This window comes from Bombus huntii, chromosome 10, assembly GCF_024542735.1.
Source record: "Bombus huntii isolate Logan2020A chromosome 10, iyBomHunt1.1, whole genome shotgun sequence".
Lineage (NCBI taxonomy): Eukaryota > Metazoa > Arthropoda > Insecta > Hymenoptera > Apidae > Bombus > Bombus huntii.
The window spans coordinates 7,409,066-7,432,606 of NC_066247.1; the positions used below are offsets into that span (position 1 = coordinate 7,409,066).

Sequence of the window (23,541 nt, forward strand, 5' to 3'; positions counted from 1 at the left end):
AAGGTAACTTTTACAGACGTAAATTCCACCTCCCTTACTCCACACCGCGTACATGTCCGTTGTAGTATATTAGTAGTATAGTACCTTGTACCCAAAGCGATCCTTCACCCAGTGAATCCAAAACCCGCGAAATTCGCTCGTTTTACCACGACTAAACATGGAAGGGAAGAAGCAAAACTCAGCGAGTCAAGGGAATTCTATAGTTCTCTGGTATTTCGACCAAGCTCGATCCCTGGCGATACAACAGTCGACATCGAGCAATGAATTAACAAAACGTCTCTCTGTCCCTTTGGTGCGCGTGTTAACGGCATGGAAACGCGGGAGTAAAAGTGCACGACCGAATATCCTGGATGCTGTGGCGTGTGTACATCGAGCATCGTTAGCGGTCACGAACATTTCACACGGCCGCTCGTCCCTTTATTAAACCACGTTTCTACCACGGAATCGGCCAAGAAATACTATGTACAGCCCCGCTCGAACATCCTAAGATACAAAATGTGCGATTAATCAAATTTTAGTTTGGCAGTATCGTAAACATTATGAGATCAAGAAACAGCAAGAATTATCGCATTAAACGATATCAATGTCGAATCTTTGAAATCATACGAAAGTACTATTAATTAATACGAAATTCATTGCTACGTAAATGCTACAATAAATAGAATGGTGTGCAAATATCTTTTCTAAAAAGAACTGTGACAAATAATTGTCGAAACTCGACGCAAAATATTCGATTACTATTATAAATACTCGACTTTCCCGGTCCTATTATTTATTAAATGTTATTCGTTCCAAGTGATTCATGTTGTTTCAATCTTTTATAAATGAAACCCACGTGTTATTCGCAAGAGCTGGGTACGTTTAAGAAATGTTCTTTCATATCTTCGAATGGTAATGTAATTTTTACCAGAGTCGGAGCTAACGTAACAATTGTCCCGAGACTATAGATAGAATGGGGCTGTGCATACGAGGAAGAGAAAAAAGCCATCGGCGATGCGACGTTGAAATAAAAATTTACACTCTGCTACGCTCCTCTCGGTCCTCTATCTTATTCGTTCGTTAACCCGTTCTTCTCTCTTTTGCTACTCCTTTCTCTCAACTCTCCACTCCCTCCCGCCCCTCCTACCTCTATCAACTCACAATCCAATCCTTTTATTTCTCCTCATCTTTCTCGCGACATCTACTTCCTCCATCTTTATCTGTAATACCTCGTCTCCTTTCTTCTCCTTTTTATAGAAACGACAGAAGAATCGGAAACGCGTCGCTGGAATCGTCAACGGAGCAATTCAACGCAAACTGTACTCCGCGGACGAGAGCGGAATTCCTCTCTCGAATCTGCAACAATTTAATTTACCATTCGTTCGTTTGACGCAGGGCGTAACTCTGCCAGCGGAATACATATATTAATACCGAGCGCGATATTAGTTTAACGCTCGTTGAATACGCGGAAATCACAGAAGCCGATTAACGGCAGCTCCGAGCGCAACCTCGCCGAATACTCGAATATTTGGAATAAGCCGAGGTCTCGAAAGAATGGACTGGTCCACGCGGCTTACGCTAAACCTAGACCCGTGCGAAATTAATCGACCGCTCAAGGCAGGTGGACAGCGAACCCAGTACAGGGTTTATGTAGCCTGTATTATATCAAAATGAAGCAACTTTAAGTTTACTTCAAGAAATTCTAGTTCTTCATTTACAATTTACACGAATATTATGCTTTAGGTGACGTTTCGATTTCAAGATTGGAGGTTATGATCGAACGAAGATTTTATTGACTCTTTCTGGTATGTTTCGAATATTATAAAACTCCTTCGTTCCTGTAAAGTGCAAAATATAATACACAAACCTGTAATACGAAAACCGTGTATTAAGAGTCTGAAACATTTAGTAAACATCGAGTAATCTTCAACGTCACGACCCGTATAGAAAGACAGATGTCACTTATGAGATATACGTATATATTTCGCGGTCATGGAAGCGGCCTTGGGCGCGCAATTACTTTCGGACAAAGCGTAACGACAATAACTCTCGATCGGTCGCGTTGTACCCGAACGTTTTTCAGAGAAATCGTGCCAAATAGACCGATTAAAATAACGTAACAGCCTTATCTCGCGTACCCTCGAGCAATAATAGTTAATGCTCGATCGACGATCCGACGTGATTCCCCCTTGTTCTTCTCTCTCGCTTGACGAGAGCGCGGCCAATAAACCGAAAGCTCTTTCTGGGGCTCGACTGCTGGTGTGCTGCTGCTACTCGTGAGCGGCCGTAGTGCGCACACGAAAACGTCCCTCTCTTGCTCGCGTGATGCGAGCTTAAACCACGAGAGATCGATGCACGGCAACAGGGGCAGAGAGAGAAGAGAGAAACAAAGAAGCCGTTCTTTCGGGGTGTTCGCGAACGTGTGTGAACGTGACTATACATGGCTCGTTGTGTATGTATATGTATATCTGTGTACGTCACGCTCGCTCCATACCACACGAATCTTAAAAGAAACAGGAAAGAATTACGACACCGTAAATCCCGACCAACTATTCGAAAGCGAAACGTAGCGTCGCGGAAAAATGCAAGGCGACAACCGTTTATTGTGATCTGTGTATTTTGGTTATTTACGTCACACATGGCTTTCGCCCTGGCGAAAACAGGCTTGTAACGTTGGCAGCAGTGGCTATTAGTATCGGTTACGTTTGCGAGTCACGTGACTCGGAGAATTTAAAAGAAACGGATAAAAGAGAAAAAAAGTCGAACGAAATGCTTAAGTCGAGGCTTGTTTATGAAGAAAAACGCATGCCCTATGAATCATCGACAACCAGAGTACTCAACAAGATATATGTACATATTTATGCAAATGTGTCTAATAATTTTGCGTCGATAGCGCGTTCTCCATTAAAGCGACATTAACCGACGAATATTTCTAGAAAAAGCGACGATGAGATATTTGTTCCGATCTTGGATCTTTGGATCGATTTAATTAACTGCTAATTTAATCAATCAATGATCAATAAAAGATACTCGTATTTTGCTGATCTCAGTTTTCATGAAGAAAGAAAGGACTGAAATATACAAATTGAACAACATCGATTTAATTAACTGCAAATTTAATTATAATCGATGCATACGTGTCACATTTCTAAAAATGTAAATAGGTAGAATATTTAATTAGAAAAATAAAATATCAACTGAAAAGGATAAATTTCATAAAATGGATAGTGGGTTAGTGAAATGCAAGAGTAAAGAGAAGGAAGGAGATATCACGGGAATTCAACACACACACGCGAGCAAACGTAGCATCGGATACGTCACAGCGGTATTATAAGTGGAATGATAAAATGAGATCATCGTTACCGCTTCTCCGCGCACTCTGACGCATACGTGTACACTGCGGACGCGACCTACACGACACAACGACAGTCACACACTGTGTACTGTGAAAAAAACACAAGGCACGTATATATACGTGCGTACATCTACATACATATCTATCTATATATCTACATATCTACATATATATACATATATATTTACTGATAGTGTTTACCGCCGGTTGGCCGAAAAACGAACGTGCACCGCGACACGATTACATCGTACGCTGCACGTTGCATCACAAGAGCGTACACCGGTGAAGGTCACGCGCTCCAAAACTCACGGTTACGGAGTACAAAAACATCTAAGCTGGATATAGCTCGTCAGAGTCCGGTTCGATATCGGAAAGCTTATCTGTACCTACCTATTCATAATTCGATTAATATATTCTGTACCGCGTAAGCTATCGATGACTGATGACCCACGCTGAAACTTCCATTTCATCTCAAATACGATATTTTAACTGTAGAAAGTAAGACAATTCTAAAATATTTCCTGGTCACAATTATTAAAATATATTGGAATATTTTATATATTAGGCATGTTTCCTCGCGATTATATAATTTTTGTAATAATTACGAAACGCAATTTACACGTGGCTTGGATGGCAAATCACGTAAAATTAACAGATATGGAATGTGTTAAAACTAGAAGAGATAAATATGGACTAAAGAAAAACTTTTGTAGCCGGGGCTTTGATTCCATCGGATAATCGCGATATTGATAAAAAAAGTGCCGCGAACGAAAAAACAGAAATGAAGATAGGCGTAATAATAAAGGTCGCGTTCTGAGATCCAACGACGGTAAGTACACGCGCGTTCGTTGCCATGTGCCAATGACACGGTACACACGTACGAGACACACAGGCGCAACCACGATGAAACTTGCCGGCGCGCGGTGCTCGCGAAGAAGAAAGGAAAAGAACACAGATGCGTAGATGTACGCGTGGTCTAGGCAGCAGAGCAGTACTCACCTCTTTCTCTTCGTTCAATATACTCGGCGGCCTGTAGTAGGGCAGCAATGCTCATATTTCCCCGATTTGGCGTAATTTTGGCGACTTCGGTTCACTACTTCTTTCCCTGTAATCCCGGCACACACACCGATGACCACCGCCGCGCGCGCGACACACAACGCAATAACCGTTTAGAGACGCACACGACGAGCACCAGCCCCGTATACACCGCGCGGCCGATCTGTTGTTGTTGTTGATGTTGATGTTGGCTGGCGCTGGTGTTGCCGCTTCTCGAACTTTTCTCTCCGCCCGCCTGTTCAACCGCCGCTCCTTCTCCTCCCCCTCTTCTACGACCGCCACCTCTTCCTCCTTTTCTCGTCCGTCCGCGCGCCTCGCTGGCTGCGTTCGCTTAGGTGCACGTAACACACAAGCGCGCGCGCGTGACTACCGAGACTAGCCCGATTTCAAACGCGCACTAGATTCGCGGACGGCAAATCGATGGCCAGGCCTTTCCAACCGCGATACGCATCAAGAACTGTCTTTTTTTTCCTCTCTCTACCACGGTATATATTCCGTCGACTATTTCGCGATATACGTTTCCCTTTGTAGCCTGTTTGCGCCAACCGTTCGACGACTTTCAGTCTACCTCGTCCGTGTCTGTCTATCTTACTTCCAATTCCACTTGCCCTTTTATTTAAAATGCTAGTTTTCTTTTCCCTTGTTCTATACGTTTCTTTTCTCCCCCTTTTCTACTCGGTGGCGTTTCACTTTAACTCCGTACAGCTTGTATAATATTCTCCTTTTCCTATCTTTATGTTTTCTGCCTGACTTCGTCGGTTCTCTTCTTCTTTCTTCACCTTCGTTTCACAACATTCACTACGATCACACCAAATCACGTGAAAATGGCAAAAAAGAAAAGAAAAGAAAAATCAACGACCGATAGGATATACGCGAGGCAAGAGAATACGACGCACCGCTGCTCCACACTTCCAACGCGAAGTCGCGTGCGAGCGAACCGACAAATCGTGTTTTACGAATACGTGACAAAGACGGAAGAGACAGACAGAGAGCTCACGCGAGCAAGCAAGTAAGCGCGAACGGTACAATTGGAAAGAAGCACACTATAGTACAGTCACTAGGCGAGTCGAAAGGGTCGAGATTACGCGTGTCGCCGGTAATTTATCGCGGACGCGAGCGACCGATCAACCAAGCGAGCGAACCAACGAATGCGAAAGAACCTGACCTCGATCAGCGGCCGGTTCGACTTGTGCGCGCTCGACCAACTATTATTTTTGGTCAGGAAACGAGTATCGCGTACTGTGCACAACGTGCATGTGCATGCGACCACTTTACGTGCCGGCTACTTGTTTTGTGCAGCGACCTTGAACGCGTAGATCTTACTGGGAGCCATGCACAAAGTGGCCTGGGAGCATGGATCTAGATGTTGCAATATTTCCAACGTATAACGCCAATGTACTCGTACATATATCGTGGTTACCGAAACAAAGTAAAAAACACGTTCGAGAACTTGAAAATGAAATGTAGGACCACAAAATTTTCGCAAAGAGTAAATCGTTCGTTCCGGACGACGAATCTATCGCCGTTTTTCTTGATTCACGCACGTAACTCGGTCAACTTGGTCGTGAGGTCAACGATTCCCATGAAACTCACGCAATACGCAGTTTGCGGTAGCAGACGGACACACACGTACACACACGCAACCAATGTCGAGCGGTGTGCCAATAAAACCGCAATTTACTCGTCAGAGAAAACGTACGTTGTCACGCGCAAAACACAGAGGCAAATCTTCTAGAAACTCGCATGATACGCGACCGATCACGGTAATGCTCGTACTGGTTTTCCGTTCACGATGAGCACGTAGAAAGGCGCTCCCTTGATTCCGTTCTCGACTGGATTGCAAGCGACTTTTAGTACACATGCACGTTACACCGCACAAACATGCCTATGCACACGCACGTAATGCGAGTGAAAATATGTGTGTACATGTGTGATCCGTAATAAGTGTGGTTCCCATACAAGAAACAACGGCAACACGATGGGTGCATACACACGTTCGCGGTATATGGAGAAAATGTGTGCGAATACAGAGCGCGAATAAAACCGATACGCAATATACACGGAGCCGGCCTAAGGATCACGCGAATGTATATTGCGTATCGGACGATACATTAACGGCTCGTTTCTGACAATGATCATTTCTAACGCAAATGTGCTACCTCTCCGACCTGTACACATACAGCAAAAACGCGTGCGTACGTATGACGTTGAGGATCGAATGTATTTCGACCCTATCGTCCACCTAGTGACATTTGGCACGCCGGATACGTTCGCTCACACACGAAAGTAGGTGCAGCTGAGCGACGACGTAAAGAAAGACGGTCACTGTGTGGATCGGCACTGCCTAACACTACTTCTACTGCACAGGTTTTCGCGGGTACAGAGTGGGGGGGCTAGTCAGGACAAAGAAAAGGAGGCTCGAAACTGACCGACGACGACGAGCCCACGAGCCCCCGACGACGACGACGACTACGACAAGCCGACGACGAGCGAGCGACAGCCTGATACCTCCGCACTTCGCGAGCACTCTCACGCATTTATCGATGTCAAACGTCTCTGCACCGTAGAAGCACCAGGCGTCGTTTCTTACGGTGTCGCTGATTGGCCGAGCGGTGCGCCAGTGCACTGCCTCGGCCAATCAACGTTGACAATACGACCCTGCCGTACGAGCCGCCACCAGCACCGGTCGTGTCACGTGAATCTCATGCCCGAAAACAAAACAAACAGCTGGCTGTGTTCCTTGCCTCGCTCTCTTGCACGCTATCGTGCGTGTACTTTTCATGTACGATATTCTTCCAGTAGGGAAGACACTCCCCTTTTTCATCTAGAATGTACTAAAACTGAGAAATAATATATTAGAAAGTAACGCGTTGATCGATCACACTGGTACCGATTACATCGAGAATTAACTTATTATAACACACGATGTATTTTTAAATAATTCAAATCCCACTTATTTGTTTCGTTATAATCTATTCAATCCTCCTGTAAGAAACAATTTTTATTCTTTGTTATATAATTTAAATATAACAACTCTAAAATTTCGCTTGGTACTTCCTTACATTATGAAATTTAAGATAAGTGCATTTGAAAATTCATATAATCGCGCCATCTTTTGTATCCCATTTAGCGTCACTCATACTTTTTCAAATTGGTACTTCTGAAGATCTGAGTCTCGCGAGATCTATAGCGTTCGGTATAGTATTTGAATATATATAAATTTATAGTTCGATTCAACAAAATTCGATCATTTTGTACTTTATAATAGCGATAAATATGTGTGAGGGAAAGATAAAATACAGTAATTTACCGATTTCTGTGATTATCGTCAAAGGTTAGAAGAATTTCTTCGAAAAAAGTGATGATCAATTGGTAAGTTACACAAAATCAATAATTTCTATATAGATCGTATTTAATTTAAAAAATGAGAAATGACATTTGGAAGAATGCACACGTAGATGTACAGTTATATACATTATAACGATTTCTGTCGTTTCACGCATCGTTATTTACGAGTGCAATTGTTATTTTCATTTGTTGTGCTGTGACAAAGAATTATACTCGTATGTATGTTTCATTGTGATATATTTAAAATCAATACAATTGCGACATGACAAATCTAATTAATTCAACAATTATTAGAAAATATTATTGGAACTACAAATTATAAATATAGCTTTATTGCATTTTTTAGTAAATAACTGCTTAACCCAATACATTTTCAACTAATTTAAAAGTAACAATAGATTTATAAAGATTTCTTATGAAAATAATAATTTTTCAAAATTACATTATTTTTCCATACTTTTATTATAAGGCAAAAATTAAAATATATTTAAGTTGAAAAACTTAGAAACTTGTGAAGCACAATTTAAAATATTACTTTGTTTAGTTGATAATTCACTTTTTATTTTTCTTTTGAAAAATACATAATTCCTTATAATTTGTACAATTTTGTAAATTGATTTCTATTATATTGAGATATATCATTTTGATTAAAAAAATTTGTATGATTAAATTACATGCGAGATACAGGAGCGATATCTAGTAAAGCAAGTGCATTTTGAAGCACAATTTGCAATGCATGTAGCATATATAATCTGGCAGTCATTGTTGGAATCAAATGGTCATATGCTTCCTATAACGAAACAATAATATATAAATAATAAATTATTAATCATGCAATAAGGTCTATAATTCAATCATTAACATTAGTCAGTAATAAAACTTACAGTTAAAATTCTAATTCTATGATAGTAGATGCTAAATTTTTGGCACAGTTTAGACAAAAATATACAAATAAATTGTGTATTTGTTTGGAAGACAGGATCATATCGTAAACAATCCTTTATCATTTGTTGATATCCAATAACAAAATTATATATAAGTTCCCATTCTTCCTAGAAATTATAAAGTTTCTGAGTCATTGTTTGTTCTCTTTCATAAATTGGAGACGTTGATAATTTAGTATCTTTTGAATAAAATACCTCTTGATTTAGTAAAGAAAAATTTGTATCATTGACACATGGTAAATTAGGATATTCTCCTCTTAAAATTTTATCATTATACTTTTCAATGATAGCTGTTATTCTTGCTGTATTATATAATATAAAACATCCACCTAAAAACTAATAACGGTAGAAATTGTTCCTTTAAAAATTCTAAGAAATTCATGCAAAATTCAGAGATGAAAGAACCTTTTGTGTTTGTGGTACTTTTATCGGTAGCAACATTGCATCCAATAAAAACAGGACGGCTTGGTTTTACAGATAATAATTCAAATGTAACTGTTGCTTTTGCAAGATTTTCAAGGAAACATTCTTCTGTTTCTACATTGAATTCTCGTGCTTCAAAATATTTATGTTCATTTAATGCTTTTAATTCTATAATTTTATTGTTAACATATTCTTTATACGTTAGTTTTGTCTCTTTACAGTTTGTTTCTGTATTTTTTACCACACCACATATATACCTCTCATAATTTTCTCTGACATTTCCTTGTGACTTAGTGGTAAATACAAATCTGTAATCAGAGTGCTCATCTGATAGTTTAGACCCATGTAGAGTCAAAATCTTTTCAGTGACACGCTGTATTAAGTGTAATCTTCTAGTTGTGAGTTCTGATTCGTTATCTTGGAGCGATATGAAACTAAAGATCTTGTTAACTGAAAAAGTTTTTCCAAAGTCATTCTTAAATGCTATAACCGATTTGATCGAGCTCTCTATAAGAGGGGTACGTTGTAAAAATAAACAAACTCTTTCTCTCTCTAAAAGATACTTGTGTAATTTTATAGACCAATTACTACTCGATGATATTAACAACTGTAAAACCTGCAAAGATATCTTTTAGTTTAGTAGCTAGGTTATGTTCCTTTCCTTTATGATGATATTTTTTATTATATTTTACCTGATTTGCAATGTCTGCATCAGTATTGTTATTTGTTCCACCACCTCGAACATATAGAAAATGTTGCAAAATTGTTGTACACTTTTCTTCACATTTATCTGTGTCTTTCAACAAGTTTTTCCATACTTTAAGGCTAGGTATAAAATATAATTCACCATTTATTGCTAACTTTTCATTATTTACCTTGACAACTGAGGTATTTTTGCAATTATTACCACTTAAATATGACGTTATATTATTTATAAGCAACTGTATGCAAATGGATGATGTGTTTTCCATTTGTGACTCCATGTGTCAGTTACTCCAATATGAAGTAACTTTAACAACTTACTCCAATATGAAGCATATGATTCTGAAATTAGTTTCACTTATAAGACATGTAACATTCTTAACTTACGTTTTTTATTTCAATTATTAAAATTATTTGCAAACTATATAGTCCTATGATATACTCAAATCTAAATATGTTTTATAATTGATATGTGGTAATTAGAGATTGTTGAAACTACAAATATTATAGACAACTAAATTAGAAAAATTTGTAACAATTTTTGAAGCAAAATAATTAAAACGAACGTGACTTTTCAGTAGTTTCTTTATTAGAGTCACAAGTCGAATTGTGCAAATAAGTGATTGTAAACATTAACATTAATATAATACTAGCTATACTTAACATAAGGTATATACGTATATTTTACAAATTCATCACAAAAAACAATTTTCTATTTAAGCGTATCTAGACTGACGATCGATCATTAAGTAAATTTACTCATCCATAGTACTGTAATTAAATTCTATAATTTACATCGCTCTCTTTGATAACAATTATCACATAGAATGATGATATTTTACGTATGCTATCGCAGCCAGTTCCTTGCAAAATTCTTCTGTCACGATCACGCTTTCGAACAAGATATTCTCCTTCTCTCTAAAAATCACGAAACATTTAATCTTCCGAAATTATCAAACAACGAACGATATAATTAATCATTCTTATTCGTATTTACCCTTCGTGTGAACAATCTTCGAGTAATCGTTCTCGTGTCTCTGTCAGCATTTGCTTGTGATCCGGCGTCTTTGGTACCTCGTTCACCAGCTGTTTGACAACTTTTTGCAAGCAGGTGAACAAGTTCTTCGTGCCGGGTGCTACTGGTAGCAACGGATTCAGTAAAAATTCATGCAGGTACGGATGAGGTAAAAGCGCAAGCCTCGAGATCACCACCGTCAGTTGCAGGTTGACCTCGTACTTTTGCCTTGGAATACTCGCCACTTTCTCAAAAAGCATCGTCATAAACGGCCCCATGTAAAATCTTATGGAACAATGGTCTGCTTCCGGCCTGGAATCGGAACTCGCAGAATCATCCACGGTTACTGCCTCTAGCGGCCAGGCCATTAGCGAGCAGTCTGTCAGCACAATAGAATACTGCCTTTCCAAGTCAGCCATATACCGTTCGTAATTGTTCACGTCCGTGTCTGTTTGTAGATAACGAGGAATCAGGGACAGGAAACTGAAACGGAGGTTGATACGAAGCTAAAAATTCTATACCTTTACACTATTTCATTTGCATATGTAAGTATTGTTGCGCGAGGGAAAGTGTTCGAAGTTCTTTAGTACATACGCTGAGAAAACGTATTCAGTTGGTGACGTATCGAAATGATTGATTGAGACTTTCTGTTGATTAAGCTTTCTCACTTTGTGTCACGCTTGTCAAGTACTATAAGCGTGTACATTATTGAATTATTACTTTTTTTTTAATATTCTATTTATTCGAGTGACAAGGAATGTCTCCGTCATAAAACGTTCTTTTGATGAAAGTTTTTCTTTTTTCTTTTTTTTTTTTTTTTCTATGTACGGTGGTGAGAGTTTCTGTAAGATTCTTACCAATTTATAATTCTATGAATATTACTAGGTGCTAATGTTCGACTATGACTTTGCTCGTAGGAGAGGTCTAGCGAACCCTTCTTCTTTTCTCTTTCTCTTTCGTCTTCCTCGTCGCTCCAGGATGCAATTGCACTATCCGCCGCGGTGTTGTCGTAATAGCCTCGTGTTGACAAATATACTAATACGAGACAGTGCAGTATATGTTCATTTCGTTTCTCTATCATCTCCTCGAACAGCTTTAATGTTTCCAGCGTTAAATCGTCACTGTCCGTGAAGCAGTTGTCTATCAGCCTGTGTAGTACAGGTGACGTCCATACGTTTGGTATCTCTGGGCCTCTGTCGTGACCCACGAGCCAGTAACTTATTTCTGAAAAAAGAAATTATTAATATCGTTTGAATTAATTTTGAAATATTGTCAAGGGTCAGAGAGCAATCTTTCTTCGTCTCCTACTATTTAAAGGAGAAAGTAAACGAACTCTATCAATGCTCCAAAAATTCCAAGCAAAACAAAATTGTTAATTCTCCATATTTTAACATAAATTATATACAAACCTGTACATAAGGTGCTAGATGTTAGTTCCTTCAAGCATTTCGTAATCAATGCCGTGATAAGAACAACATGATGTTCAGCTAGGGCTGGTGTCACAATTTTCTCTAAGAAATTCACTTTAATGTTCTTCGCCAACGCGTTTGCCACGTCTGGATGCGCTTCCCTTATCAATTGATTGCAGTAATCAAACCACATGAAAAACGCAGCAACCTGTCTGCAGCCAGAAAATTTTTTCTCCTTCGTCCACATTGGCGAATCTAAACCCCAAGTAACATCCACGCCGTCGATCTCTGCTGGATCGACATGCGCTGGGATGGCGTTGAACAGGTTCTCTAATCTATTTGGTATCAGGGTTACTAAGTCACTGTTTGCTACCATTTGTGCGAACGATGGATCCTCCAAGGATGCAAGGACCATTATTCCTTCGCAGGCTCTTATCCTCACGGTATTATCCTGAAAGAGGAAACATTTTTGTTTAAGAATTTGTTGTCTGATTGACTGTTCTTTGTATATTAGGATTTGGAATATTTAACCCATAGCTTTTATTAATATTGATATTGCAGAATAGTCCGCAAAGTATGGATAACACAACATAAGGAGCTATTATGATAGTTTACTTTCATTACTTAAAATTCGTGCCTTACCGCGCTATTTATGTAACTCAACAAGGCATCTAATAGAAGGCATTTTGATTTCTGTGGCGTTTCCGGTCTCAGAAGATTCTGATCCCCTTCTGCGCAATTAGACTCCTCGAAAGCAGCCCCGTACTCAACGTCCAATCGTAAATCCTGGAGATTCTGCAAATGTGTATCTATCTCGTTCATTAGAACGACGTTTTCGCCTTTTTGAGAGATGTCGCAGTCCTGAGAGTCAGAAGATTGTACCGTGACACCCGAATTCTCATCGCAAATCGGTTTCTCGATTACCGGACTAGAAGATTGCGAGGCATTCTCCACTTCCCTGGAAGATATCGAATCGTTCGATTGACTAGATGATCCCCTCGTTCCATTCTTACTGGGCGGTCTGTTAGTCTCCACAGACCGTCTCCTACCATTTTCCGAGCTAAACAAATCGGGATTTATCAACGTAACCGCCTGAGTGTCCAGTGGTTCGAATAAGGGATTAAAGTTATTTTTTCTTCTGTTTGGGACGTAGGTAACTTTTTCCACTTCCATCCTTTCGGAATTCCTTCTGGTAGAGGCGTTATGCCTCTGAACAGTCGGTGCATCGTTTATTATGTTGGTCACGTGAGGGTACTTGCAAACTAGAAAGCAAAGCGTGAGAAGGAACTGGACCTCCTCAGTTTCCATAGGCGATGGTGGGTTTCCATTGCACAGAGCGATCAATCGTTGCACTGGTCCATAAATCGACGTGTGATGCAGCAGTGGGTACTTAGATCTACCCAGCAATTTTCTTAAAAAAGACAGGCAAATGGTTCTCATACCGGGTGGAGTTTCCGCGCTGGCGAGCGTAGCCAGCAGGTCCAGTAGCTTGTGTTGCAACAGGTATTCGAGACATGGTCCTGGTTCGTTTTCGTCTTTCTCCTCTTCCAGCAATATTTCCAGTAATCTGTCTAAATGTCGTGGTATACCCGTGGACTGTATGGGCACCTTGCAATCTGTCAGGTGGTTCACATAAAAGTTCATAAGCTGTTTCCAATGGTAGGTGAAGTCTTGCAGCGGCGTGGCAGGCGGTGCTATCTGCAAACGATAAAAATTCATAAGTACAGCGCCTCGTTTAAAGCAAAAAAACTGATGACGACTAAAACGTCGACCAGGAATCGTACTACGTCGTTTGAGTCGTTGTTGAGGAAAACCAAGTAGGATACAAAACACGGTAGATTATTAAACGTGCACATGTTAATGAGCTACGGTTGGTTCGCCCGTATGTGCAACTTGAAATAATTACATAAGCCGCTAAATATAACGACGTACATCTTGCAACGATTAGACAACGCGCAAATACGCGTGTCGATCGAGATGGGTAGATTTTGCGTATTACCGGCATGGTATTGGCCGGCCGAAAGTTGGCTACGCCGCACCGTTGTGTTTGTTTGGATTTTTTTATGGGCGCCAAACGAGCGCGATTTAAATCGATCCGGGCGCGCACGAAGGACGAGAAGAAAAAATTCGTAAGAGTAGACAGTAGCGTATCGACTATAGCGAAAGGCACAACACACAGATCGATACACGCAGAACGTAAATAAATACAATAGCACATGTAACAGCGCGCGGTGGTCGAACGAAGGGAAATCGTCGTTTACGTAAAACATATAATGCCGCACTACGATCGATGGATACCGCCTTAAAATCTCTCTTACACTGTTTACAATGCTCTGCAAACAAAGGAAAAATATAAATGAAAATGTGCGTGTCTTTTTTTCTCGGACGAATGAATCGAGAACATTGTACGCAGTCGCGTGGTCGAAAACAGAACCGACGACGAAACTGCGGAATTTACCAGGGTTATCACTCACCACATCAATGGCATTCTTCAGCGCGATTTGAATGCCACTAATCATCTTAACGCACCGTCCGATCCTGGTCCACGATTATTTCTCGCTATGCACGCGCCTTGTGGCCGTTTCTCGTGTAATCACCCGTTTCTGCATAATTTCTCATTGTTCGTTCCCGTATCACGGTGCTATACCTCACTGTCGCTGCGACAGCGAAACTTTGCTGCTTTGACGTGTTTTGTTTCCTGTCAGCTACCACCAGGTGGTGTTGTTATCGCCAAGCATGTATGTATCATATATATACATATTGTTATGGCGTTAGGTACGACGATTGAGAAGAGAGATTAGGGGGACGGTACAGATTACATTGCGCGTAGACTTGCATTTGTTAGTTTCGTCAAATGATAGATTTATTTTGAGAGAAATTTTATATGGATATTTTAAATGATTTTTCGCTGGAAAAAGTAAATCGATTTGTAAAGATAAACGTAGTTCGTAGCCATCTAGTGGCGTGCAGAGAAGATGTCGATGTAGTAAATACATTTCGATTAGGCTTGCCAAAGGTCGAAAAATTAAATGAAACCAAATTTGTAGATTTGAATTGATTTCTTCGGTACGGGAAGATTATACTGAATATTTTAATATCCCTTCGCGGATTATTCACTCGAATTTATATCAGAGTTGAATGCAGAGTTCTTCCGTTATCTTCAGTATTTTTCCTATTATATATCACTCATTTTCTAATCAAGGTTGATCGATATAATCGCTGATAAGATTCTGAAATACCTGTCTAAATGTGCTAATAAAACGTCTAACTATCGAGAATATTTACTCGTGTTTACCATGATCAAACATTCAAGAAATTAAATAAATCTCGTGCCATTTCAATTTAAAAAACTCCCAAATTTTCCTACAAAACCTTCGCGCAATAATTATCGTTGCAAATGCTCTATCTCTCTAAATAGCCAGCTTATCTTTATTGTTCCCCTTCCGTTCACGAGGAAAACTTTTATTATTTTTAACTTTTAGTATTTCTTAGAATTGCAAACTCAGTCTTATCAAAAGGTCTTATCAATATATTAATATATCAGATGTATACTAACGTAATAAAAACTGAAAAAAAATATTTAAATTATATTTATTAAATACATAAATTAAATGTATATATAATATATTTATATATTAAAAACACTGATCGAGCACCAAAATGTTCTCAACTCTTTTCAAACGCGGCATGGTAATGGCACATCGATCGTGAGCAACAAGATTTACGATGACTTTTATTTTGCACCTTTAACGTGTACACATCTCAACAACATTAACCAGTTTGTGAATATAAAAAAAATTCGTGACAAAAATCGTGAAAGCGGTTCAGGCTCCGCCGATATAATCGATTCGCTGTCTTCGACGATCTTTCGATTCTACTCGCTCCTTCGAATCGATCGATTCATTCACGATTAACCAAGGAAAACAACTTTGTCTCTCACTAAACATCCTACCAAATTTCTTATCGGACACTCGACACTTTTACAAATACGCTGTCGCGATCTAAATCGATGAACAGTACAGTTAGATCGCGCGCCTCATGTAGCCGCTGATTTTTCTTACGCAGCCTAGAATACAGTAATTCGATGCTCGATCACGAGAATTCCTCGCATTGTAGGAATCCGAACGTGTACTCGCACTTGTACTCGTACTTTGCCGCTTTTTTTCTGTCACATTAATTATCTTTAGATCTGTACAGACGCATGACACAATATCGTTGGAATTTCGCACCAGTGGCGCTTTACTACTTTATTTTTCTTTAAAGCTGACAATTCGAACGGAAGAACTTTATTTCTCGTTTATATATAGAATTTAGTTATACAATTGGCTATAGTTGTACTATCCTTCTTGAGACACCTTTATCGATCCACAATTCCAATAATTTTTTAGTACCATTTTCCGATGCTTCAACAATCTCCGATACCAATTTCCGATGCATCGTCAACAATCTAAAACTACGGGATACGGAATCACACAGCGTCACTATCAACAAAATCACAACGAAATAGCGTCGTTGGTGTGCATGGTATCTTACAATAATAATCGGTAGAATACGCGACGACACGTTTCGTGCTCGTGTCGACATCGCACGTTAATTCGAACGTTACGCTCACGTGGATCCGCGTGATCGCGCTAAGTATACCGCGGCAGAGCTACTCACCACCTTTAGTTTCAACAGTCGCCGCAACATCGATGACGAGAGACCAGCAAGCGATCGGAGACGAACGTTCGATTCGGCTCGGTTCGAGGAAACGGGACGAAGCAGAGAGAATCTTCTTCGCGTGAAACGACGATCACAAAAGAATTCTCTTTCTCTCTCTCTTCGTCGATAGATCGACCGTCCACGCGAATTTTATCGGTACACACCGCGAAGTCTTATCGAAATGACGACGAAAATAAATACAGAATATATAGCAACAATTCCTCGTTCTGGCCAAGCTTTTGACCGACACTTCTCTTCCCGCCACTGTTTCGTAATCGGAGAACACGAACCGAATGACAATCGAGCCCAGATCCGGAAAGTACGGGGCGATCCTCATCGCGTTTTCGAGTCGCGTACGAAACAATAGGAGGAAAACTTTGGAGTAAAGATAGAGGAGCGATGATTCTTCTTTCTTCAGGTCGCTAGGATCTGTTCGATCCGTATCGTGCTTCTTATGTTCAAATCACGAATATACGAATTTTCTACTATTTCTGATAAAGTTCCTCAAACCGGGCTGAATGTTTTTTTTTTTTTAATTATATAAATCGAGACGATCAGTTCGATACGATTGACTTCAAAAATATCTGATTACTTTATATTTAATTATAAATTTGTATGATCTATCGAATCGTGATATCGATATTAATGATATAAGGAGAATATAATGGCATAAGGAGGACAATATCAGGTCATAAGTGACGCGGTTCTTCTGAGACCTGAGTTTGATATAATAGAATTCGTTACGACCGTCAATTTTGTAAAGTTGTACTAGTAGCCGAATAAAAAACATATTAGCTCGACTAATTACTAGTTGCAAAAAATTGAGAGTAATACCTAGATACACATACATATGGTAAAATTTTGTTTATCCCAGGAATAAAAACAGCTGCGATAATTATAATGAAATGGTTCTGGTAGTATAAGTTTGTTCGCTAATTATTCCCTTTCAGAAAACTGAAGTCGAGCGAGTTTGTACGTTTTGTCTCATTGTAAGCTGATACATAATTTGATGCAACTGTTTCTTCTTTAACATGGGTGCAATTTATACCGAACACTATCCAGTGTTCCTGTCTCCTCGATGCATTTTTTTTTTTTTTTTATATTATATCTTATAATTTTACAATCTATAGGATTTTGCGAGACTTTATGAAATTGTGACGCGATCGAACGTTTCTTCAATTTAAAGACTTCGTCAATTGTATCATTTTTCTCTTGAATCCTCCGACCGCAGTTCGGATAATAAAAACTCAGTTATGAGTTTCCAAACGTACATTACACGGATTCTTACCGTACTGAGGAAAACCTGCATTGCTTATGACTTACGAAAATGATCCAATATGCGGACGAAAGTACTGAGAAAGGAATTTGAGTATCGAACAACTTTAACAATGATGTTTTTCGACTGAAATGAAAAAGTACTGGAATAGTATGAGTCTAAGTATCTTATTTTTATTACAATTTCGCGACAATAAAACGATAATAGAGATAACTGTCAATTTGCTCTCAAAACAGGTCGTTTATTATTCTGCTCCATCGATCTTTGAACTCCAAAGAAATATTCGCCTCTCGACACGAGAGAGTGGCGGGAAAACATAGTATCGAGAGTCACGACTTAGAATCAATCGCTCGTTCATATACGCGTTCACTCACACATTTGCCTCTCTCTCTTTCTTTTTTTCTTTTTTAATTTTTTTGTCTTTCCTTTTTTGTCATCCTCTTTAATGTACGTTGTATAATTTAAGTCGCTATATCAATGGGAACGTCTTCGAAGAATCGTTCCGGAGACAGTGTTAAAAGATCGTCCGTATATACGCGGCGATCGTCATCATCGTCATCGTAACAATAAGAGTGACGTCCAAAGAAGACGTACGCGTTGAGCGCGACCGTGGCCTATAAATCTAAAAATACTTCAAACCGCCTAAATCCCTTAAAACGATACTACACATTTTTTTTTCTAATGAACTGTTGCAAAACACACTTTCTCTAATATTTGCTCGCGCTATCTCTTCGTCTTTTCATTTCTTTGTTTTTTTCTTTTTTTCTTTTTCGTCTCGATATCAATATACATATAATCTCGTTTTGCATACCGAACTTCTTTCACGCACGCATAACTTCTTTTACCCTCGTTCCGCTCATTCTTTCTCCACTTGCGCGACCATCGTCTCAATCACGCGCGTCTAAATGTTACAATAAGATTACTGTAGGATAAAACGACGATACAAATAATTTATAAATCGCTCTATGTAAACCAAGGATCCGCCCGTTCCTTTTTTTCATCCTCTTCCGCAAAGATTTCGGAGCAGTAGCGAAACAGAAGAGACTGACCCACAGGATCGCGAACCAGTCGCATCTTTGTGTATGTTCTGTCAAGAAGGAACATCGAGATCGACCGTTTTCGTCGACATTTCGTGATATATGATGTATCGCGAGCTAGGCGCACACGCATAATGCCGATAAATTCACGTAGCCTTTGCTTCGAAGGAACGATTGAAATTCTTTCAAATTCCTTCCATCCAGCCGCGTCTACGTATACGTATTTGTCTGCACTTATGGCAGTAATAAGATTTCTGTTGCACATTATTCGTAGTTTCGTTTATTAGTTTGCTCGTGTGCAACCACGTCTCGCGTGAAAACACTTCGTTATAAATTTGTTCTGTTTCCTTCTCCGGTCTAGTAGTGACGAGCGTAAATATGCTCGTCGATTTGTAAGTACTCCTTCAAGTACCGTTGTTTCGATATTTTCGCAGAGATTAGGCTACGTTTTATGCTCTATGTACAAGTGCACATTCAGCTCTCATTCGTTTTCACACTCATTCATTCTCGATCTTGCTCTCTATTCTTCCTAACGGACAGAATCTCACTCGTTCTTTTATTTACCTATCTCTCCCTCTCTCGCTTCCTTTCTTTCATTTTTAGTTTATTTAATAGCTAGCTCTCTTCGACTTTTTCCTCGGCACATACGCGTGACTTCATACATTTTCTGTGTACGTATATGTTAATGGTGTGTCAAATTTGAATCGTTACTGCATATAACTTAATTTAATCTAAGTTTGAGGAGTCGCGGCACAGCCGTTGTCTTCACCGGTGTCCGGCAGCCACTGCGGCGACCAGCGCCGCACCACGACCGCTGCCATCCTCCGAGAGCATTAAATCGAACTGCAAAAACAATGTAAATTGTTAGAGCCTAAATTATCTCCAAGTTCTTTTCTCAGAGCTTTTTATTTCGCCAAATAAAATTTTATACGTTTGACTTAAACGACGGTTGTATAATACGGCAGAGACGTTGATAAGCAAATATTCTTGAATCTTTTAATAGACTGGAACCTTGATTTAAATTTCAATTATCGATTTTAATACTCGTCGTAATGATAAGATATAGGATTTTATTGAAATTACTGTTACACAACCGTCGTGCAAGAAAAACATGTCTCTTTAAAACAGCATATTCGTCGAAACTTTCAGAAACGAAGCTGTTCCCATTGGTCTCACCTTATAATTCTGTAACTGGCTTATCTTCTCGGTCATAAGCTCGTGGAAGTACGGATGGAATCTGTAGACCGAGCCATCGATTCCGACTGTTACGCTGTCTTCGCCCATTTTGTTCAATAACGTGGCGATTCCAGCGCTGGCCAGGTGAGCTGCTCTCCTCGACACAACAGAGCAAACGTACCTAACGTTTTCACAGTCCTGGTCACTTACGTTTCGTAATCCTAATTCTGCTAGTACTTCGCGGCAGTTCGTGTATTTCCCTTTAGCATCGCTGAAACGAACGAAGAACAACATTTAACGTCGAACGTTGGGAAGGTGGCTCGTTATAATTGCCTGCAGTCCTAGATTAGCGTTGTCAGATTCAGGATTTGCTTGGAATAACGAGAGAAATTAATTTAATTAATACTAAAATGTCGTAACTCGGAATGTGAAAAAAATGAACGAAAAGAGAGAGAGGAGATACGGTGAATCTCTATCGCGAGTAAAAGATATCCGATACGATTGCGTGATACTCACTTTTCGATTTCTGAAACGTATTTCGTGAAGAATTTGCCCCGTTTCTTAAGATCGCTGGGGCACTTTCCACCAAACAGTAGCCCGGCGTTCACCACTTTTTCGAGAACCAACCTCGTCAATTCTCCCATGTACATGCCCGATATCATCTTCTCAAACAACTGTTTCGACGGATTGATCGAATTTTCGTCGATCGCTCGATCGAACTCCGTTAGAATAAAATCGAGCACACCACCCTCGCCGAACGCACCCCATTCGATATTGATCAGCATATACGGCTTCTCTTGCGAGAAGTTTCCTGGAATCGCACATTGTACGTTCGTCGTCTTCTCCACGTAACAGGCGTTGGTACCAGTTCCTGAAGCGAAACGAGATTTTATCTTATTGGGGAAAAAGTTTCATAATTCATGTACGGTAATATTAGGTCCGCAAGTTTCGGTGTTCTTTCATTAGAGGAATTTTCAATATCTTCATTTAGAGAGAAGAGATCGATTATTAGATTTTTACCTATTTGTGAATGATAAGAATGGAAAGAAAAGTAATATTCGTCACTCACCGACGATCAATCCGATACGGCAATTCCTGTTTTTCCAAGCACACGACATCAGAGTACCAGTGGTGTCGTTCAGAATGGCGCATACCTCGATTTTCACGTCCTGTACGATACATCGTAATTAGCATGGTTTCGCAATTAGCTACGACTAGCTATGTATTCATGCAACAATTGTTCTTATCGTTGTTTTCGACTCTCGTTTCTCGTTAACGCGATTGTTATGAAATCACTGACCGATTTAGAACCTATGACTTCTTTGCTTTTCTATACGTACTCTATATATTCTCACTAATAAACTCACAAGTTTGAGATATTATCCTCGTTGTTTTTGCAAAATAGAATCTTTATAAAGTAGAATTTTAACTTGCAATGTTTCAAGATATAGAATCAATTTATTGAATTAATGATACGTAATTTTACAAAAAAAAAAAAAAAAAAAAAAATAAAGATATTTGTCATCGATGATTGAACAACTGTTTTAAAATAGAACGAAGCACTCACTTTTCTTTTTGCGATTGCCTTTTCGAGCAAAGCAACCACGTCTTCGCCGACTACACCGCTGCAATTAAAACCCTTCGTCCACCTGACTAGGTAGCCTTTGGTCAGCCCGTGTTGAGACAATGGGAAGCTGAACGTAAAACCAAGAGGTAGACGCTCGTTGTGAAGGTTCAGGTCCTTGACGAACAGCGCCAAACACTGAGCTATATGATCGAAGAGCTGTGTACCAGTCCCTAACATGAGACTCTGTGGTATGGCGTAGATTTTGCTCTTCATGTCGAAATTCTGGTGATCCAAGGTGATCAAGAGCACCCTGAAATTCGTCCCTCCCAGATCCAAGGCCAGAAAGTGGCCCTTCTCTGTAAATCGATAATAATTCAATTCGTACGATTGACTTTGACTAAATATTTCTTCGTATTGGAATTAGAAATATCAAGTTTCCTCTTTCCTTGAGAATCAGCGATACCGGGAATTTTTAAATAATTTTCCTTCAAAGTCTAGATCGTCGCGAATCAGAACAACCGATCTATAGGATTAGTAGCTATTTTCTTCGTTTTTTGAACTTTCGAATAATTCTGATTCGTTACGGGAAATTGATTTCTTAGCGATTATAAGAGATATACGTGTCTTCTTACCACTGCCATCGGGAAGGTCTTGGACGTAGGTCGCGAAACATTTCACAACCGCCTGATCGTGCGTTTCCTTCGATAGACCTTTGTTCATCTCATCGTCCAACTTTTGCATAACCATATGGAGCTGTTCGTTGGAAAGGATCAGCTCCTTGCAGATATCTCTTATCTGTGATAAATGAAAATGGAAACTGATTATCGATTTCGGTCTAACAATGGTCCCTGATACGAGCTGACCTTCGATAGGTCTTCCATATACAGGGTGTCTGTACCTATAATTGGCGATTGTACGCGACGAAATAAGTCGAAGATATAAAATAACGTTTCTTCGTACGAAGCTCTGTTTAAAAAAAAAAAAAACATTTCCTCTAATATTAATTGTGAATTACACCTTAACATAGTAACACCAGAAATCGAATTTATTTTTTCCTAATTTTCTCTCTATTACAGCGTGTCCCACGGAACCCCGTCCACCTGAAATATCTCCGTTATTTTAAATAATTCCATATCACGCGTTTCACTGAATCCTTCAACTTTCGTTAATGATATTTTCACGCATCGTTTGAAATAACGAAAATACTCCAGGTGGACAGAGTTCGTGGGACAACACTGTACTTATCAGTATCAGGCTGATATTAACTTCGTAAGTATCATGAATATTAAACGTGTCTTGAAACGCAAATCGTCAGTCGTACGTATAAATCGGAATAAAGCTGTTTCATTCTATGAGTAGCATTTATTTCGAAGAACGAGCATGCGTTCGCGACTATCCAGTCGAAAGAATGCTGCTGGGATTTACTGTGCACTTTTGTATGGCTTCACGAGCACCCATATGCGCGTACAAAAATGTGATGTCACAGGCCGGAACAATAGTCGCGCACGATTATGGGAAGAGTGACGGATATCGAGGAGAGAGTCGACGAGAGT

General features: G+C 39.6%; 4 protein-coding genes across 23 annotated transcripts in view; all 4 read right to left on the reverse strand.

The window, feature by feature from the left end:
- The window catches only part of LOC126869938 (max dimerization protein 1-like), a 231,172-nt gene extending 224,200 nt beyond the window's left edge, over nt 1-6,972 (reverse strand). The window contains exons 1-2 of one of the 9 annotated variants that reach the window (XR_007691048.1): nt 6,571-6,947; nt 4,334-5,188 (exon numbers count right to left, since the gene is read on the reverse strand). Coding sequence is in view for 8 of the 9 variants with exons in the window: in XM_050627172.1 (XP_050483129.1) it covers nt 4,334-4,388 (55 nt within the window). In the remaining variant the exon portion in view is untranslated. Of the gene's footprint in view, nt 1-4,333; nt 5,189-5,286; nt 6,524-6,549 lie in introns of those variants that run through there. The other 8 variants (XM_050627172.1, XM_050627178.1, XM_050627177.1 and 5 more) reach the window with 8 other exon arrangements.
- Nucleotides 6,973-8,214: 1,242 nt separating this feature from the next.
- Nucleotides 8,215-10,237, reverse strand: LOC126869926 (DALR anticodon-binding domain-containing protein 3-like). The gene is made up of 5 exons (XM_050627135.1): nt 9,798-10,237; nt 9,088-9,721; nt 8,878-9,011; nt 8,623-8,790; nt 8,215-8,528 (listed from the first exon to the last, which is right to left on the reverse strand). Exons 1-5 carry the CDS (start codon nt 10,086-10,088, stop codon nt 8,409-8,411), a joined length of 1,347 nt encoding a protein of 448 aa, XP_050483092.1. The 5' UTR covers nt 10,089-10,237; the 3' UTR covers nt 8,215-8,408.
- A 137-nt stretch (nt 10,238-10,374) lies between these two features.
- Nucleotides 10,375-18,216, reverse strand: LOC126869910 (FHF complex subunit HOOK interacting protein 2A-like). Of its 6 annotated transcripts, none has more exons than XM_050627095.1 (6): nt 16,891-18,216; nt 12,874-13,929; nt 12,232-12,682; nt 11,680-12,046; nt 10,805-11,305; nt 10,375-10,725 (listed from the first exon to the last, which is right to left on the reverse strand). In XM_050627095.1, the coding sequence occupies exons 1-6, from the start codon at nt 16,918-16,920 to the stop codon at nt 10,626-10,628; spliced, it is 2,505 nt and encodes an 834-aa protein (XP_050483052.1). In that variant the 5' UTR covers nt 16,921-18,216; the 3' UTR covers nt 10,375-10,625. The 6 variants fall into 6 exon arrangements, with proteins under 6 accessions (XP_050483052.1, XP_050483051.1, XP_050483048.1 ...); XM_050627094.1 differs by lacking the exon at nt 16,891-18,216 and adding an exon at nt 14,706-14,966; XM_050627091.1 differs by lacking the exon at nt 16,891-18,216 and adding an exon at nt 14,138-14,535.
- A 140-nt stretch (nt 18,217-18,356) lies between these two features.
- LOC126869919 (hexokinase type 2) overlaps nt 18,357-23,541 on the reverse strand; it is a 35,261-nt gene continuing 30,076 nt past the window's right edge. For all 7 annotated transcript variants that reach the window (XM_050627115.1, XM_050627114.1, XM_050627112.1 and 4 more), the window contains 6 exons: nt 22,621-22,783; nt 21,989-22,344; nt 21,491-21,590; nt 20,938-21,292; nt 20,422-20,692; nt 18,357-20,088 (listed from right to left, as the gene is read on the reverse strand). In XM_050627115.1, coding sequence (XP_050483072.1) covers nt 20,011-20,088; nt 20,422-20,692; nt 20,938-21,292; nt 21,491-21,590; nt 21,989-22,344; nt 22,621-22,783 — 1,323 coding nt within the window. In that variant the 3' untranslated portion in view covers nt 18,357-20,010. The remainder of the gene's footprint in view (nt 20,089-20,421; nt 20,693-20,937; nt 21,293-21,490; nt 21,591-21,988; nt 22,345-22,620; nt 22,784-23,541) is intronic.

What these genes read in the sequence shown, in the direction of transcription:
- LOC126869926 (XM_050627135.1), bottom strand. Translation starts at nt 10,088, where the DNA reads ATGGAGTCACAAATGGAAAACACATCATCCATTTGCATACAGTTGCTT. An exon ending in ATGCAGACATTGCAAATCAG is followed by an intron (nt 9,722 to 9,797) that starts GTAAAATATAAT and finishes ATATCTTTGCAG; the next exon opens with GTTTTACAGTTGTTAATATC. An exon ending in ATAGAATTAGAATTTTAACT is followed by an intron (nt 8,529 to 8,622) that starts GTAAGTTTTATT and finishes GTTTCGTTATAG; the next exon opens with GAAGCATATGACCATTTGAT.
- LOC126869910 (XM_050627091.1), bottom strand. Translation starts at nt 14,449, where the DNA reads ATGTGCTATTGTATTTATTTACGTTCTGCGTGTATCGATCTGTGTGTT. An exon ending in CGTTATATTTAGCGGCTTAT is followed by an intron (nt 13,930 to 14,137) that starts GTAATTATTTCA and finishes TATCGTTTGCAG; the next exon opens with ATAGCACCGCCTGCCACGCC. An exon ending in ATCTAGCACCTTATGTACAG is followed by an intron (nt 12,047 to 12,231) that starts GTTTGTATATAA and finishes TTCTTTTTTCAG; the next exon opens with AAATAAGTTACTGGCTCGTG.